We start from the raw sequence: 19,556 nt of genomic DNA, 5'->3' as shown, positions 1-19,556 counted from the left end.
GATTGCATACTACTTCCTCATTATCCATCATTACTAGGGGAAGAGACTTGTTATTTGTATAGCACTAACTTATTCTGTAGCGCTATTGTAGGGGCCCAGAGCTAGCGGGGCCCCTCCATAAGTATGAATGCTTTTGCCTTGTTAGTGTCTTCTATGTGTGTTAATTTGATGTGTATTGCACATCTGCAGCACTGAATGGGTTAATGTCTGTGTTATGTCTGAAAAATGTATCTTGTTGTATGTCATGTGATCATGCTATGTATATGTGTTTTTGCAAGGATGCTGTGCAAGTCTTTTTGTGACTTGCACAAAAATTGACATTTATTTAGGCCACCTTCACACAGATTTTCCCCAGCGGAGTTCGACCCGGCACCCGGCTGGTGACCCCTGCGCTCTTGTCCGGTGGCTTCTGTACAGCGCTGCGGATGTGCCGGGTGGCGCTCCCTCATACATGCGCAGAAACCGCCAGAGCTCTGCAGTGAAGCGTATCCCTCGATACTTCTGCAGGGCTCACTGTGAAGGGCCGCGGGACAGACCGCTTGTATTGCCTTAAACTGAAGCCAAACGTGCGTATCCCGCACAAAATCGCAGCATGCTGCAATTTATTTCACCCCTGAGTAGAAAATCGATTTCCGCTCATGGGCAGGAAATCGCGGATTGCCATAGCATGCTATGGGCTGGAATCCCACTCCGGATTCTGCGATGCAAACCCGCCTGTGTGAAGGAGGCCTTATGCCATAATTCTGGTGTAAAAGCTTCTGTAAATACCCCCCTATGTGTTTACCAAAACATGCTCAGTGGGGCGCCATTCCTGAGGTGAGAACTGCATGAACATCCATCAATGAACCCAAGATGCCCCCGCAAGGCTGGGGGGTCACCGGACCACCATATAAAGTCAGAGCGGGGGAGGAAGGAAATACTAAATGTGACAGTGAGGTAAAAACTAAAGTAAAGACACCGGCGCCCATCAGTTATATGCAGATACATCTTTATTAACCCTTACAATGCCCAGCAGTTACCTACACAGATCTGGTGACCCCAAAATAATGCAAACTGGGGGAAAAACAAGGCGCATTTCATGTGATTGGGTCATTATAACAATAGTAAGCAAGAAACAAGCGGAAATTAACCTAAAACCCAAACTGCTGAAGATTAAAGTAATACATAGAATTACATTTCCTTAGTCCGACATTAACAGGCTCTGATGCCGGATTATCAGATGTTCTGAGTTACTGAACTGGCAAAAAACTTTATAAAACTTTCTGGCAGAGAAGCTGAAGGAAGATGAAATGCTCATACATAATCTGCTGCTGTCACATAATGCTCCGTCTTCTGGTCCTGTGCTGGAAACAAGGGCCGGATTATCAGAATCTCTGGATTATCAGACACCGGATTACGGGTAATTCACAGAATGGGTTCTATTCACTGACATTCTGATTAGTAATATATTTATTGCCCTAATATCGAAAAATACTTAGATAATAGTAAAGGTTAACGTGTGACTGAGCTTTCTAAAAGCTTTTAACATACCATAAGGTAAGGTGACCATATATCCTGATTTAGGTGGGACAGACTCACTTTGGGACCCTGTGTCCTGACTTCCACCGGGACCCCAGTGGGACAGGCATTTGTCCCACTTTCGGGACATTTGTCCCGCTCTCTGGTGACGTCTAGTCACCATCCACTGCCCATAGCAATATAGCCCAGAAGATTTCCGGGCTATGTTTCACTATGGGAGCTGCAGAGCACACTGCCATAAGCTGTGGCAGTGTGCTCTGCCTGCACAGACCCACACAGAGCAGTGCAGGACTTTGAAAAACAGAAGCTGGAAGATATTGCCGATCAGCCGGCAATCTCCTGCTTCTATTTTCAAAGTCCTGCACTGCTTTGTTTACAGGTTGCCATAGAGACCATCGGCTTGTCAGAAGACAGCCGAAGGTCTCTGTGGCAGGGAGAGCTGGTGCTTGGCTGTTCCCCCGTTTAAAAAATCATAACTCCTTTATTTATTCATAGACATCGCTGAATGAGGGCTTATTTTTTGCGGGACGACTTGTATTTTTCAATGGTGCTATTTAATGTACTGAAAAACTTTTACAAAATTCTAAGTGGAGTAAAATGAAAGAAAAATGATATTCTGCCATTTTTCAGTGCGTCTTTTTTCTATGACACACAAACTGCAACAAAAATGACCTAACTTTATTCTATGGGTCGGTACGATTACTGCGATACCAAACTTGTACAGTTTTTCATTTAATTTTTTTAAAATTATTTTCTGCTGCATTTTCTGCACACAACAACCTTTTTATTTTTCCGTCGACGTAGTTGAGCAAGGGCTCATTTTTTGCAGGATGTTCTGTAGTTTCCGATAGTACTAATTCAGAATACATACAACTTTTTGATCGCTTTTTATTGCATTCTTTCTGGGAGACAGGGTGAATGGAAAAGCGCATTTGTGGCGTTCTTTATTTTTTTTTTTTCGGACTACGTTCACCATGCGGGGAAAATAACGCAGTACTTTGATAGATCGGACTTTTATGGACGCAGCGATACTAAATATGTATTTTTCTTTTATGATTTAAACTTTTATTACTTTTCTTTTTTTTTTGTGAAAAAGTTGCAAAATAAAAAAAAGCATTGCAATTTGGTATTGGCATAATTGTACCGGCCTGTAGAATGACTCTAATATATTATTTATACTGCTCAGAGAATGCAGTAAAAAATAAAGATAAAAAACATGCCAGAATTACAGATTTTGTTAATCTTGCCCCTAGAAAAAATGGAATAAAAACTGATCCAAAGTTTACAAGTTCCTAAAAATTAGATAATTGAAGACTGGAGTTCATCCTGCAAAAAACACGGCCTTCTGGGGCTCTGGCAATGGAAAAAAATAATTAATACGGCTCTTGGAATAGCAAAACATAATACAACTGTATAAACTCGGTATCGCCAGGAGAATAACGTTATCACACTATTTATTCCGCACGCTGAACGCTGTAAAAATGAAATCCAAAAAACAAATGGCAGAATTCCTTTTTTTCCCCCAATCTTCCTACAAATTTTTTTACAAAAGTTATGCAATACATTATTTATACCCAAAAATGATGCCATCAAAAAGTACAACTTGTCCCGCAAAAAACAAGCCCTCATACGGCCATGTCAGTGGAGAAATGAAAAAGTTATGGCTCTTGGAACGCGACTGGGAAATTAGGTGAAATTAAGTGATTAGACCATTTAAAAAACCTGCCCTGGTGGGTCTGACAGGGGAGTAAGAAACCCACCACTCAAGGGGTTAAAGTGATTACCGGGCGAGGTGCCGCAGCTCCCTGCCCGGTAATCACTCTGCAGCGCCGCAGCCTGATACACATACCGATAGCAGTGTGTCCATCTGGGATCCTCCTCCCCTAAACTCTCCTTTTTGGTTCCGCTAGAGCAGAGGGCAGGAGGCGCTGCTGCACACACACTTCCACCCACTAGCAGCAGTGCTGAGAGGATTGTTGGGAAGCCTATATAGGAGGTGAGGGGGAGCGCCGCTGCGTATGTCCAGCTGATTTCCAGTCAAAATCCACACAAATGGCACAGATTTTGACTGGTTTTTGGTGCAGAAATGCTGCGGACTTTGCTCCCTGTCTCTTTTTTTGAACCGGCCATGTACATTTTATAACGATGGAGGTAAAATCATACGTTGTGATAAGCCCCGCCCCTGACCACACCCCTGTCCCGCATTGACCCTGGAAAAATCTGGTCACCTTACATAAGGACATGTCAAAAGTTTGGATGGCTGGAGGTACAACTGCTGAGATCCCACCGATTGCTAGGAAGTAAAGTTACACTAAGTCTCCTGGTATGACGGGCCGGCAGCGATCTAAAGGGGATGGATCTGCGGTAATATTCTGGCTTTCTTGATCTGCCCCCACAGTCGGGTTAAAGGGAACCGCTCACCACCTGTCAGCCTTATAAACTACATTATGGGGCTCGAAGGTGAGAGAACGGGGAGTCCGGGAAGTTGTGTTTGACACTCACCATGTGCCTCGTTCTCTCACCTTTGAGCCCAATAATGTAGTTTATGGAGCTGGTGACGGGTCCCTATAAAGGCGGCTGCGAACATCTGGGATGATGTAATTCAGTAGGGATCGGGGTCCACAGTCACAAGACCTTACATGTGATAAGCAGTAAGACTGCGGTAAATCATCCGCGTGACTTCAGCGTTCCCCTTTGGGTAGAATGTCACCATAATAAATACATCTGATGTGTCCATAAGACAAGATCCCAGGGCCGGGTGCTACACAGGAAGTGTCCGGCGCTCTACAGACGCTCATCCGTAGGACGGCTCCACGGACGAGCTGCGCACAGCGATCTCCGTGTATGTGGAGCGTTATTTGCATTTAACCCTAATGAAGCGTCATTCACAACACTTAGGCTGCGTTCACACGGGGCGCAATTGCTGCAAAATTTCCGTGCAGACTTTCTGCACAGAAATTCCGCCTGCGACTTTAATCCTGGGATTAGCCAGCAAAGTGCAGGAGATTTACAAAAATCTCATCCATACGCTGCGACCGAGCCGCACTGAGATTGACAAGCCACACGGAACTCAAAGACGTGGCATATCAATTATTTCCCCGCTTCCGCAGTGGATTCTCTCCTCTCTATGGAGAGATGGCCGCAGCGGAATGCAGGCGGTGAAGCCGCTCCTAAACCCGCGACGAAAGGCCATGGGTTTAAAGCTGCATTTCTCTCGCAGAAATCTCGCAGTATTTCCGTGCGGTCATTCCGCGAGATTTCAGTCCCGTGTGAACCCAGTCTTGAACCCGACCGGATCTACCCAGGAGCCCCACAAACATACCAGGATGCCACCTTTATGCAGATTTTCATGGACTTCACCCACTTAGCGCTCTCTTTTGGGGGACAATCCTGGTAATATAGGACTGCTGGTTCATGTGATGTAGTAGATCAGACATCATTGGGATAAACAGCAATGACACACGGAGGATTATCCATAAGGAGACACAGGGATCACACCCAGAATACAATCACAGCGGATCCCCCACATGTGATCTAGTCATAAGGACAGCGGTCAGATAGGCCGGGCACCAACATATGTGCATTGGGTATAACACACACAATGTACTGTGAGAGAAGTCCCAATGGTCTCTCCTGCGCCATCCTGCCCTTCGCTCTCTATAAATAAGGGCTGTTGTTCGGCTCGTTTTCAATGTCTGAGTCTAAAAAAACGTATAAATATTTCTATTTTTTTCTAATAAAGGGAGAATCAGCTGATTACGCAGAATGCTGTGTGACCGAGTCTATGATCCTTCAAGCAGCTCGAACTGAACCCCGCTGGATTCGGAGCACAAGAATATAGCTGTAGCATTCCATCGCACTAACAGCGCACGCATATAATACGCGCAAAAGGTGTCAATGAAAGGACATTGCTCTCACTGTTCCGCTCACGCTTGCCTGTATTTTATTGCGTATGTTATGTGCGTAATAAAGAGCGCAGCATGTTCTATTTTACCGCATATAATGCACATAACAGCCCTATTGTTCTCTATGGGTGCGTTCACAACACAGCGCTTACACAATTACATTCCATATGTATGGCGGTTTTATGTTGCCAGGAGACAGGAGAAGGAAAGTGAAAAAAAGAAGAAACCAGCCAGCCGGCGCAGGACAGCGTGCGTAAAATACGTGTACATGTGCAGGCATAACCGTGTAAGAACATGACAATACGCAGGGATACGCAGTCCCCTACTCCGGGAAAATGGTCAAGTGGGCCTGGCTTTGGTTATAATCACCTGCAGCCCCACCTCATTCATCCCATTGGCTGTTTGATCTACCAATCAGGTTGTCTTTCAGTCCTGTCTCTGGTCAGTTTCTATTATGGTTTCTCCCAGTTGTTGCTTCTCCCAATATCGTTATTGAACCATCATATACACGTAATACAGCATGAAGCGGCTCGGTGAAGGAGGCAGTGAAGGTGTGTAAGTGTCTGATGGGGTCACACAGCTCATAAAACGACAGCCGCCCGGCCTCATAATCCAGACAGATCCTGACTCTATTACTGGATATAATGTGAGGTAACCGGATCACTTTACTGTCATGTCTCACTGAGTACTGATTATTACCCCTCCACAAACTCCAGGACTTGTTATTATAGCCAATGTATGACTGCTGCCCCCTCCTGTCTATACTGGGGTAACACATCCCCACCCTCCACCCCCCTGATCTACTGCCCTCCACATCCCAGTAATATCGTCCTGAGGAGAATCCCCTCCTGCTCATCACCTGATTATACTGGAATCTCTCTGCTGTTTCTGGATGGTTCTGGTTCTCTTGTGTCCCGGTTGCAGTTTTCAGGTCATCTGATATATGGATATTATTAGCAGCTGTGCTTACATCCAGTAATATGTCTACAGGACCCTCCACATAGATCCCCCTCCTTATATCTCTTATTATGTCATCTAATGTGTGTAATGTGTCTGAGATCACAGCCACATCCGGACCATCTACATCATGAAGCGGTTCACCATGTCCCCCCGTGTCCCCATCACCTCCATCATGTCCCCCCGTGTCCCCATCACCTGCATCATGTCCCCCCGTGTCTTCAGGATCACACAAGTCCCCGGTGTCTGGTTCCTGTAAGACAGTCAGTGGATCAGTCATGTTACACAGCTCCTCCATGTGTCTCATCTTCCTGGACAGCTCGTCCTTCTGTATTTCCAGCTTCTGGATGAGAACAGAAAGTGAGAATGACTCTTCCTTTTCCTGCCTGGAGATCTCGCTCAGTGCCCTCTTCTCCACATCGTCCAGCTGTCTCCTGATGTCTCTACACAGGGCAGTGACTCTCTCAGCTTCTCCAGATGCTTTTTCTTGAGCTTTCCTCCTGCACTCCTCCAGACTCCGGACTCTTTCCTCAGTCTGCTCCCTCCTTGTGATCAGTTTCTGGAGAACATTTCTCAGTCTCTCCTTCTTCTTCTCAGAGGCCTCGTCCAGCATCTCCACCCGATGACCCCGATGTTCTCCGGCCAAACTGCAGGACACACAGATACAAGCGGCGTCCTCAGTGCAGTAATATTCCAGGATCTTCTTATGGACAGAACATTTCCTGCTCCCCAGGTTGGCGCTGGGCTCACATAAGACGTGTTCTGCTGACTTGCTGTGAACTCTCAGGTGTTTCTCGCACAGAGAAGCTTCACACAGCAGACAGGATTTAGCAGCCGGTACAGGAGAGTCCACACAGTAAGTGCAGAAGATCCCGGCTTCCGTCTGTGTCGGAGGAGTAATCAGGAGGTTCTCCACGATGTTACACAGAGCTAAGCATCTCATCAGTGCCGGCCGCTCCTGAGACTCCTCTCTGCATTCAGGACAGGAATAAACTCCAGCCTCGTCCTGTGTATCCAGCACACGATGAATACAGACCCGGCAGAAGTTGTGTCCACATCTCAGCATTACAGGATCTGTATAAGTGCTCAGACAGATGGAGCAGAGCAGCTCGTCTCTCACAGCAGCAGACGCCATGGCTGACAGAGGAAGAGAGAAACGAAACTACTACTTCCTGACCCTCATAGACCTATGAGCAAGTTTTCTTCTGTTGACTACAGGGCGGGGCTGCACGGCACAAGATCACTATTAACCTGTTAATGGACAGTTGTCATAATGATACAATGTTTTCCTGAAAATAAGACCCTGTCTTATATAAATTTTTGTCACAAAACAGGCATCGGGTCTTATTTTTGGGGAATGTCTTATTATACTTACCTACCAGGCTCAGTTCAGGTCCCTCCCGCTGCTCTCTAGACCTACGACACGCTGAGCCGTGGCATTGATTGGCCAATTCATAAATTCTGCCTCCACAACGCGAACCAATCACAGCCATCGCATTAGTTCATCGAGCGCTGCATGGATTGGCTGAGCAGTGCTCGAGAACCAATAGCAGCCATCACTTCCTGGAGGTGGGATTTATGAATCCCATAACCAAGAAGTGATCTTCTGTGTGTGAACGAGAACTGCAGGACGCACGGCGGAGCTCCAGGCAGCAGCAGGAGGACCTGGATCAATCCTGCTAGGTAAGTATTCAATTTGTTTTTTAAATGTAATGCAGCTAGGGCTTATTTTCAGGGTCAGGCTTGTATTTCAAGCCTTCCCAAAAAATCTGGGTAGGGCTTATTTTCAGGGTAGGTCTTATTTTCGGGAAACTGGGGTAGATTCTTTCTGCTGTATATTTGGGGCCTACATTGTGGTCACATATAAAGCGTTGGGTTGTTACTTGCAGTAAATTCCTCTGTTATTCCTCTCTTTTAAAAAGAAATTCAATAGAAATCTACTGAAAATAAAGAATTTACAGCAGAGATAAGAGAAGAGATTCACCAAGATCGAAATTCATGAAGAAATCAGACATCTGAGAGGTTCATGAATTAACCCTTTGCAATCCAATTTTGGATTTAGGGTTTGCTAGGGGGCTTTCTCTTTCTGCCATTATACAATGCCGCCATCTGCTGGCTAGAGACAGTACTGCGGTATGTGACTTGCTGGAGAGGCTCCCAACAACAGAGCGGCCAGTAATATACAGTAAGAATACCCTGCCGGACGTCTTCTGACATCGGAGCTGTACAGCCTTAAATCAGAATGTCTTTGATGTCATCAGTCAGTGGATTGCAAAGGGTTAAAGGGGTTGTCCCGTTGTGACAAGTATATGTATGCACTTCTGTATGGGCCTTACAATGCACTTTGTAATATACTTTGTGCATTGAATATGAGCCATACAAAAGTTATATACTTACCTACAGGAGTGACCCCCCCCCGCCCCCCATGTTGATGATCTCATCGTCCCTAAGCCTGTGGACAAGCCCGGTACAGTTTGCAAATGCACAGTAGCTGCTGTCAGGCCGTGATCGTGCTTTCCCACGGGGACTATCAAGCAGCAGATGGTAACTGTTACTTGGAGGGAGGGGGGAAGGTGTGCTGACAGTGTACTTGTCATGGGGGGGAGTGCTGTCGATGTACTTGTCGCACCGGCGGGCGGCTGGGGTGCTGTCAGTGTACTTATTGCACTGTGCGGGAGGGTGCTGTCAATGTACTTGTCGGGGGGGGTCTGTCAGTGTACCTGTCGTGATGGGGGGGGAGGGAGGGAAGGGGTGCTGGTAGTGAACTTGTCAGGTGAGTTGGGGGTGCTGTCAGGTCAGAATACTTTTGGATGGGGGCTGCTGTTACTGTACTTGGGGGGGTGGGAGTGCTGCTAGTGTACTTGTTGCACCATGGGGGGGTACTGTCAATGTACTTGTCAGGGGGGGAGCTGTTAGTGTACTTGTTAGGGGGGCTATTAGTGTACTTGTCAGAGGGTGGGGGGGCTGTTAGTGTACTTGTCGGGGGGGCTGTCATGGCACTTGTGGAGCTGGGGGGGGGGGTTTGCGGGTGCTGTCAGTGTACTTGTTGGGGGGTGCTGTCAGTGTACTTATCCGGGAGTGACTAGGTGGGGGGTGCTAGCGTAATTGTCAGGGGGTGGGGAGGGAGGGGGTTGCTGTCATTGTACTTGTCGCGCCGTGAAGTAGGGTGCTGTCAGTGTACTTGTCCTGCGGGGGAGGGGTGTCACTATCACTACTGGGGGCAGTGTCAAGGGGAGGGGAGGGTGGCGGCTGGTGTCACTATTACCACTGGGGCAACTATTGGGGGTTACTAGTACTGCTAGGTCAGAAAAAAAAAAAAAACTAGTAGTCCCGCGCTCCTTATAGGGGTGAGGTGTATTATATATATATGTAGATATTTTCAATTTTCTATACATGCACTTACTTCTTTTGGAGGTCCCTTCCTAGGAGACCCCACTTTGTCAAAAGATGAGCCTTAAGAAGTCTCCACCGGTGGGATATCAAAGCCACAGATCCTCAAAATGGCAGACACTGTGTCATCTGGAGGAGACGAAGCGGTGAGGAAGATGCGACTACGGCTGATGGTTGGAGTCTCCTCTGTTCTCTTGTGTAATCATGGTGACTCTTGGTTTCCCTGCAGCTGGATGGAGTCCTGCCTCAATGAGGAGATGTGGCCCCATACGGAGCTGGAGGAGAGTCTGCACAACGGTGCCACCCTTGCCAAGCTGGGGCATTTCTTTGCTCCAGAGATTGTACGAGGACCACTGAGGAAAATCTTGTCACAAATCCAACGTTGTGTTATGTTGCTTTGAGGATATGGATGTTCCACGATTGAACCGGCTGCACAGAGTCCGACCTGAACCCGACCAAACTGGAACGTCAGTGTCCATCTTCTTTAAGAGAATTCCCCAAACATCTTTCTCGTCTGTATCATAGCTAATGGGGGCACTATTTCTGCTGCGGCAATTGTAGAGGGTAACTGCCCCAGCAGTGATAGTGATTCCTAATATTTATCACTGCTGGGGCAGTTAATGGGGGTCACTATTTCTGCTGTGACTATAATTGTTGGGGCACTGATGCTGCTGTGGCTACTATTGTGGGGGCACTATTACTGCTGTGGCTACTATTGTGGGGGCATTATGTTACGTTGGAGCACTATATGGGAGCACTGTGGTAGCACCATGTGTGGGCATAATGTTATGTGGGAGCACTGTGTTATGTGGGTGTACTATGTTATGTGGGGTCACTGGGGGGGGCACTGTGGGAGTGCCATGTGGGAGTACCATGTGGGAGCACTATGTGCGGGCACCCAGGAGGCACTGTTATGTGGGGCGCACTATGTTATGTGGGGTCACACTGTGGGGGCAGCAAGTGGGAGCACCATGTTATGTGGGGGCAGTGTGTGTGGGAGCACTATGTGGGAGCAGTGTGTGGGAGCACTATGTGGGCACTGTGAGAGCACCATGTAGGGGCACTGTGTTGGGCACTATGTTATATAGCGGCACTGTGGAAGCACCATGTGGGGACACTATATTATGTGGGAGCACTATGTAGGTGCACTATGGAGGAGCACTATGTTAGGGAATGTGGGAGCACCATGTGGAGGAACTGTGTTATGTGGGAGCACAATGTTATGTGGAGTCACTGGGGGAGGGCATTGTGGGAGTACCATGAGGGGGCACTATGTGAGAGCACTATGTACGAGCACTATGTGGGGGAATGTGGGAGCACCATGTGGGGGCATTGTGTTATGTGGGGTCACTTGGGGGGCACTGTGGGAGTATCATGAGGGGGCAATATGTAGGTGCCCCATGGGGGGCACTGCATAGGGGCACTATGTTATGTGGGGGCACTGTCGGAGCACTATGTGTGGGCACTATGTAGGTGTATTCTTTAGGGGCATTATATGGGGGGGGCACTATGTTGGCGCACTATGTGAGAGCACTGTGGGGGCACTATGTGAGGACAGTGTGGAAGCACTATGTGGGGGCACCATGTTGCGGCACTAAGTAGGTGCACCATGGGCGGGGCACTGTGCGAGAGCAGGTGGTGTTACTTTCACATTTAATTACTTTCAATGGGAGAGGATGGCGATCTCCTGCTTCTGCTGTGACAGCTGTAGCAGGAGATTCCTTCATCTCTCTTTGAATGGGGCTGGTGCGCTGCCTGCTGCCGGCTCCATTGAAAGCAGTGGGGACTCGCACGGAGGGAGAGAGCTATATCAGGCCATCACTCACAGCCCGATATCGCTCTGCCCATCACAGCGTGCGTCTCTCATAATGACGCCGGTCTTCCGTTCATTTGACTGGCGTCATCGGGAGCGCACACTGAGGAGGAGAGGGGGCAGTGCATCATGGGAACTACCTCGGCGGCGCCATCTTTGAAATATTCTGTAGGTCAGCTTTACAAGGAGAAGATAAGGAATAGAGATGAGCGAGTATACTCGCTAAAGACAACTTCTCGAGCGAGCATTGCCTTTAGCGAGTATCTCCCCGCTCGAGACTGCAGGTTCGGTTGCCGGTGCGGGGGAGCGGTGAGTAGCGGCAGTCAGCAGGAGGGAGCGGGGGAGAGGGAGAGAGAGATCTCCCCTCCGTTCCGCCCCGCTCTCCCCCGCAGCTCCCTGCCCGCCGGCACCTGAACTTTCCGTCTCGAGCGGGGAGATACTCGCTAAAGGCAATGCTCGCTCATCTCTGCTAATGAATAAAAAGGTTAGCAGAATCCCGTTTTTTATGTGTAATGCTGTATTGTGGGATGCTTTTACTCTACAGGGCATTAATGGGAATAACATCACTTTGGGCGGCCGGACAACCCCTTTAAGGAGAAAACGTGGCAAAGAAACGAGAGGGAAAATAAGTCATCAGCATTTTATCTTCACACTGGTGGACATGTGATGCGGGACACATCGGCATGTAATAAGATGCTGCGGCACGATTCTGGCCCCATTTACAGCCCAGAGATTTTGCATATCCCATTTGTGTCTGCCAGTTAGACAATCGGCATCCTGCCAGCCGGTGGGGGGGGGGGGGGGGGTCTTGAAGTCCTTGGGTGACACCAGAAACCAAATATATGAATACATTATCAGCACAGCACAAGGCCAGGTTTACATCTGAGCCAAACATTTATCCTCCTCTGTGCCATCATAGGAACAGGAAACCAACCATGACGGACGGCCCGATGGGTCACATGATGGACATAGTAGCCATTACTCTTCATGTTACCAGTGGTAATAACGCTGCATTGTTTACAGTAGAATTGATGGAATCTTTGATGGAGGCTCCAAAGGGAATTTGTAACGCAGATTAAAGGGGTTGTCTGACTTAAAGGTTTCTTTTATATTTGTGTTCCTCATGCTTACAAGTAATAAACCAGCTCATGCCCCTCCCCCGCGGACCGGTCCGAGTCCTCTCGCTGATGTAATGATTACAAGCTGTACTAGACTACTTACAGGACGTCACAGGCTGCTGCAGCCCGTTAACAATCCAGAATTGTTCCATCCATGGAAAGTAAAAGGTAGATACTTGAAGTATTGCCAAAAACTAGATTAACAGCAACCAAAATACTCCCTTCTGTGAGAATCTAAGGACGCTGTAAGATGGATTGGCTTGGAGAAACCGGCAGCAGTCATAGCAGTGTGGTTTTGAAGATACTGGCTGGCTGATATGTGGGGTTTGATATGACCATTGTTAGATAATGCTGCGTCATACAACAATGGTTTATGGAAAATGATGATACAGCTTGAAGCTCCCGGGATTGTAGAGGGGCGCCATGTAGAACGTAGTAGGAAGACCGTTAATCTTCCCGTAGATACCAAGCCAGAGTGTAGTAGAGTTACAGCTTTGTGTAGGGGTGCAATGTGACAGTCAACCTCCAGGACAGAAAATAGTAGTAATGGGAGTGATTGATGCTGCAATCATCACACATAATACACTATATGGACTAAAAGTATTTGGACACTGCGGAAAATCAGTAAATATGCAAATACTGAGTTTGCCGAACGGCATGCTGGGAAGGGCATGGGTAAAATAAAAAGCTGCTCATTTTGTAATAACCATTCATTCATCCGATCGAGCACTTGTGGGACGAACTGGAGCGACGGGTGCGACACCGCCGCCCACGCCCATCCTCACAGCAATCTCTTCTCACAGCCTCGTACGAAGAATGGCGGCTATTCCTGCCCAGTCTTACAGAGACCTTGTGGGAAGTACGCCTCGACGTGCGGCCGCTGTAATACCAACAAAAGGAGGGCCGACACGTTACTACAGAGAATAATAAAGCACTTTTTCTGAAAAACATGCAGCGCCCAATTTGTCCACATGGTGTATCTAGAGGCCACCAGTTCTACTTATTCCTGCTATTTGAATAAGGGGAAATGGAGCCGCCTGCGATGACAATCATTGCCTAAACATGTCAGATCTAGAGCCGGGCAGTAGTGCTGTTCTTAGCCTAGAAGAGGCAATGAAGTTACTTAACCGCTGCGTGTACAAAAAAAGATGCCAGACACCGGAAAGCCATGTGTCTGTTCAGACATGGAGTCTAGCAGCACGATATTTGCCCCTCAGAAGGAGGGGGCTAATGGGGGCATCTTACCAGGGGCGTAGCTAGAGGCTCATGGGCTCGGGTGCATAAGTTTAGCTTGGGGCCCCCCTACAGACCCCTCCAACCCCCACTCCTTTTCACGGCTACTCCTTCTACATCACTTTTTGCTACATTACTGTTTTTTTAAATGACCCATCAATAGATCATTAGTAATCAGGGGTTTTAGCAGAGTTTTAAAACATCCAGAACACAAGCCTCAAGGCACGCTTTGTTTCCTCAGGAAAGAAAATGTATATATATATATACACACACATATACATTGGAGACAGCATAATAACAATACATACAATAGAGACAACATAAGCTAACTTTATATAACATGTTAGGGCTCATGTCCACGGCCAGGTTTTCACCACCTATTATGCGTGCGTGGCGCACACACACGTGTCAATGAAAGTCAATGGACTGCGTGTAGATATGCAAGAGAAATAAATCCCAGCATGCTCTCTTTCTTTATGTACCACGCAACGTGAGCCCTGTACACTTGTATGGGCTGCATGTGATAAACCGCCCATACGCAATACATTGTTTCCATATGCATTGACACTCTAAACACTCCCCATCACATGGAACACCCCTTGTCGTCGTCACCCCCCCCCCACTCCCCATTACACGGAACACCCCTTGTTTTCACCCCACACACTCCCCATCACACAGAACGCCTCTTGTTCCCCACCCCCCACTCCCCATCACACAGGATCCCCCTCATTCTCCCCCGCCCCCGATCACACAGGATCCCTCTCGTTCTCTCCCCCCATCACACAGTATCCCCCTCGTTTTCCCCCCATTACACAGGATCCCCCTCGTTCTCCCCCCCATCACACTGGATCACCCTCGTTCTCCCCCCCATCACACAGGGCCCCCCTCGTTCTCCCCCCCATCACTCAGGGTCCCCCTCGTTCTCCCCCGCCCCATCACACAGGGTCCCCTTTGTTCACCCCCCCCCCCCATCACACAGGGTGCCCCTCGTGCTCCCCACCCCCGTCACACAGGGTCCCGCACACTGACCGCAGTTTCAGCCCCACTTCAGTAGCCTTGAGTACTTCCAGCAACCTCATTGGTTGTTGGGGACACACCTTCCTTTCAGATGTGCCCGAGGATACAGTTACACAGAGCTGTGCACGAGAAGCAGATGCTGACAGGAATACAGTTACACAGATCTGCCGTGTATTCGCAGAGCTGTGGAGGCAAGAGAAGCAGTGAATACACCGCAGATCTGTGTAACGGTATTCCTGTCAGCACCTGCTTCTCGTGCACAGCTCTGTGTAACTGTATCCTCGGGCACATCTGAAAGGAAGGTGTGTCCCCAACAACCAATGAGGTTGCTGGAAGTACTCAAGGCTACTGAAGTGGGGCTGAAAAGAAACATATGCGCGCGGGCCGGCAGCTTCTCCTGCAGAGGGGAGGAGTCTGAGCGGAGGTCCGGGAGGAAGCGCCGGCATGCAGGAGAAGCTGCCGGCCGGCGCAGAGACCTTAACGAAAGTAACTGCGGTCAGTCCGTGTGAAAGAGGGCCCCCAAGGGCTCAGGAAACCGCAACCGCGACCCCAGAACCCCCTATATGTACGCCTATGCATCTTACACTACGATGCCCTGCATGACAAGCAGAGCGCAGCTATGATAGGTCTTATTCTAGAGGCCATTGTGGTAATCATGACCATAACCACCCAGCTGAAAGTGCCTAACTCTGCCCAGAAAATAAGCATATACGTCTGAGGCAGAATCGCGCAGCACTACAATAATTATAACCCAACCATGTAGGAGTCAGCCATATACGCCGCTCCCAAGCCCAGATAAATGGGGAGGGTTAGGGAAAGACCTGGCGACCCACCATGTAAAACCTTTGCCTTGGAAAGCCTATGGAAGTGATGTAAGATCCAACATCTACCAAAACACACGGGTCACGTAGGAAAGGGATTTATTCCTGTGTCGTCACTCACTTAGAGGGACAATATGATCCCAAATCTCTGAGTGGCTATTATATTGTATACATGGGTTTATATATTGGGTAGGCAGGCTTATTAACTCCTTAGTGACGGCCCAGTAGTCTTTCCACGTCCTGCTGTTGCAGGACATGTATGGAAGGAGATAGCGCCGCTCTCTTCCTCCATACGGCACAGGCGTCAGCTGTTTATCGCGGCTATTAACCCTTTGAATGTCGCTGTCAAGTCTGACAGCAGCATTTAAATCCCCTGATATTCGGGGGGTCCCGTACGGCCCCCGCGCGGTGAGATCGGGGGAGCCGTGCACGTGTTATGGCAGCCGGGGGACTTTAGAAAGGCCCCAGGGCTGCCTTAGCAGACTGCCTATTAAGCCATCCCCGTGGGGTGGCTTGATAGACTGCCTGTGAAAAAGCAGTATGACGTAATGCTATAGCATTACGTCATACTGCAGGAGCGATCAAAGCATCGGATGTTAAATCCCCCCTGGGGACTGAAAGAAACTGTAAAAAAAGAACAATAAAGTTTTAGTTATTATTAAAAATAAGTAATAAAAGTTCAAAAAAAAACCTTTTGCCATATTTGCAATAAAAAAATTAAAATAACAAACCAAAAATACATGTTTGGTATCGCTGCATCCATAAAAGTCCGATCTATCAAAGTAATGTATTATTTACCCGCACGGTGAACGTGGTCCAAAAAAAAATAAAGAAAGAACGCCCGAAATGCACTTTTTTGGTCACCCTATCTCCGAGAAAAAATGTAATAAAAGGCGATCAAAACGTCAACTGTATACGAAAATGGTACCAACGGAAATGTCAGGACATCCCGCACAAAATGAGCCCTCACACAACTATGTCGCCAAAAAGATAAAAAAGTTATTGTGCGCAGAAAATGGACACAGAAAATAATTTTAAAAAATTAAATAACTTAAAAAAAAATACAAGTACTACAGCAAAAAAAATACTATATAAGTTTGGTATCGCAGTAATCGTACTGACCCATAGAATAAAAATATCAGGTCGTTTTTGTTGCAGTTTGCGCGCCGTAGAAACAGGACGCACAGAAATATGGTGGAATGTCGTTTTTTTTCCATTTCTCTCCGCTTAGAAGTTTTTCAATAAATTATATGGTACAATAAATAGCGCCATTGAAAAATACAACTCATCCTGCAAAAAACAACAAGCCCTCATACAGCGACGGCGATGGATAAAGAAAGGAACTACGATTTTTTTTAAAAGGGAGTAGGAAAAAACAAAAATGGAAAAAAGCAAAAAAAGCTCCGTCACTAAGGGGTTAAAAGCTAACACTTATTGCTTCATCTTATCTTTAACTTGAGACAAAGAAAGCAGGAAGTATATTTTACTTTCACTTACAAGTTTAGGAAAGGGAGGGAGAGAGAGACTGTGAGGGAAGGAAAGGGGGTTAGTGGGTAATAGAGATGAGCGAACGTACTCGGTCACGCCCCTTTTTCGCCCGAGTACGGCGATTTTCGAGTACTTCCGTACTCGGGCGAAAAGATTCGGGGGGCGCCGTGGGTGAGTGGGGGGTTGCTGCGGGGAGTGGGGGGGAGAGGGAAAGAGAGAGGGCTCCCCCCTGTTCCCCGCTGCTACCCCCCGCGCCGCCACGCCTCCCCCACCCCCCGGCGCCCCCCGAATCTTTTCACCCGAGTACTGAAGTACTCGAAAATCGCGGTGCTCGATCAAGTAATTACTCGAAACAAGTACATTCGCTCATCTCTAGTGGGTAAATTCCAACTGCTGCTAAATCCCTGGTATCTGGTTACACAGTGTATCTGTCATGTCCGTGCAGCACACGAGCGCCACACTCAGCAAGGACGCAGGGTGATGATAACAACTACAGGAGCTGAAAGACTATTGCACTGAAGAACAGTGCGCACCACAACAGAAGAACATAACCCAGATGTAAGGCCTGTGTGACACCAGAGAACAACACTCAGCGTGGTGACAGGGAATGTGCACATGATAGAAAATATATGCACACCCAGCTATGCTGCATGGTAGCACCCCTCCAAGGAGAAGGAAGCCTGGCCCTAACCTAGCAGAGGAGGTGAAGGCTCCCTGCCTAGAAGTGGAGTACTCATCTCGATAGAGACGGCCCCACGGTCTTCATCCTGGGCCCTGGCTGTCCCTGAAGGGACCCCTGGAGAGAGGAACTGAACAGCAAAGCAAAACAGAAATGAAAAGCAACACTGCAACTAAAAAAGGAACCCGCAGCTACTTATCTGCAAGTAAAAAAACACTCAGCACACCACAGCTCCAAACTCCAAGATCTGTACAACGGAATAAGCAGCACTGATCACCAGGAGGGGGGAGAATATATAGCCACTCTGCACCTGAAAACTGGCAGAGTGAATAGAAAACCATACCTCCACCCTACTCCCAGGCATGACTAATCTAGCATGCATCCATGCAGCAAAGACAGACCCTAGACTGTGCACATGGTGCATTGACCCTTGGCCTGCTTAACAATCTGTGTTGAGGCCACCATGCCACGTCATTGTCACGACTGACAAGCCACGACAGTATCTCAGCTACAGTTAGTATCACATAGATGAGAATTAGATACATAGCAAAGCAGACTGTATCTACTTTTGTTAGAGAGAAACACATTCGGCATTTAGGAGAGCGGCAGCGCGCTTGCCAGCGGCATCTGCTTTTCTGTTTCCCTGTGCAATGAGTGAGTCTCTTTTCTGATTTCCTTTACAGTGAATGACTGCCACTTGAGTAGAGGCCCACACATCTTCTAACAGTTCCAGAATGAGAAGGGTGTTAGAGCAAACCAATATTTGCTATACGATATTCTGTTGGGGTCCAAATTCAATTATTAGAGGTAAGCTGAGACTAAAGGCCCATTTAGACATAACGATTATCGCTCAAAATTCACTGTCTTTTGAGTGATATTGGTGTGTTTAACCCCTTAGTGACGAGGCTATCGTAAAACTACGTCCTGCTGTTACAGGACGTGTATGGAGGGAGGTAGCGCCGCTATCTCCCTTCATACAGCGCGGGCGTCAGCTGTTTATTACAGCTGACACCCGCGGGCAATAGCTATTAACCCTTTGAATGCCGCTGTCAATTCTGACAGCGGCATTTAAATCCCCCGAACGCTGTTCGGGGTCCCGCACGGCCGCCCCGCGGTGAGATCGGGGGAGCCGTGCAGGTGTCATGGCAGCCGGAGGCCTAATGAAAGGCCCCAGGGCTGCCTTAGCAGACTGCCTATCAAGCCATCCCCGTGGGCTGGCTTGATAGACTGCCTGTAAAAAAGCAGTATGACGTAATGCTATAGTATTACGTCATACTGCAGGAGCGATCAAAGCATTGCATGTTAAAGTCCCCCAGGGGGACTTCAAAGTAAATTTTAAAAAAAATCAATAAAGTTTTTTTCATTGTAAAAAAAAAAAAAGTTATAAAAGTTTAAATCACCCCCCTTTTGCCATATCTATTATTAAAAATTCTAAATCATAAAATAAAAATAAGTATTTTGTATTGCCACGTCCGTAAACGTCCGATCTATCAAAGTAGCACATTATTTTTCCCGCACGGTGAAAGTCGTCCGAAAAAAAAAAAATAAAGAACGCCAGAAATACACTTTTTTAGCTACCCCGTCTCACAGAAAAAATGCAATAAAAAGCGATCAAAA

At 47.7% G+C, this 19,556-nt stretch overlaps 1 protein-coding gene across 1 annotated transcript; it reads right to left on the bottom strand.

Moving 5' to 3' along the window:
- Nucleotides 1-971: 971 nt before the first annotated feature.
- On the bottom strand, nt 972-7,527 carry LOC136611063 (E3 ubiquitin/ISG15 ligase TRIM25-like). Its single transcript, XM_066590310.1, has one exon. The coding sequence runs from the start codon at nt 7,513-7,515 to the stop codon at nt 5,866-5,868; it is 1,650 nt and encodes a 549-aa protein (XP_066446407.1). The 5' UTR covers nt 7,516-7,527; the 3' UTR covers nt 972-5,865.
- Nucleotides 7,528-19,556: the final 12,029 nt, after the last annotated feature.

Source organism: Eleutherodactylus coqui, chromosome 2 (genome assembly GCF_035609145.1).
Source record: "Eleutherodactylus coqui strain aEleCoq1 chromosome 2, aEleCoq1.hap1, whole genome shotgun sequence".
In the NCBI taxonomy this organism is placed as follows: Eukaryota; Metazoa; Chordata; class Amphibia; order Anura; family Eleutherodactylidae; genus Eleutherodactylus; species Eleutherodactylus coqui.
The sequence above is the reverse complement of the archived record's forward strand: the minus strand, read 5'-3'. Positions and strand labels throughout refer to the sequence as shown.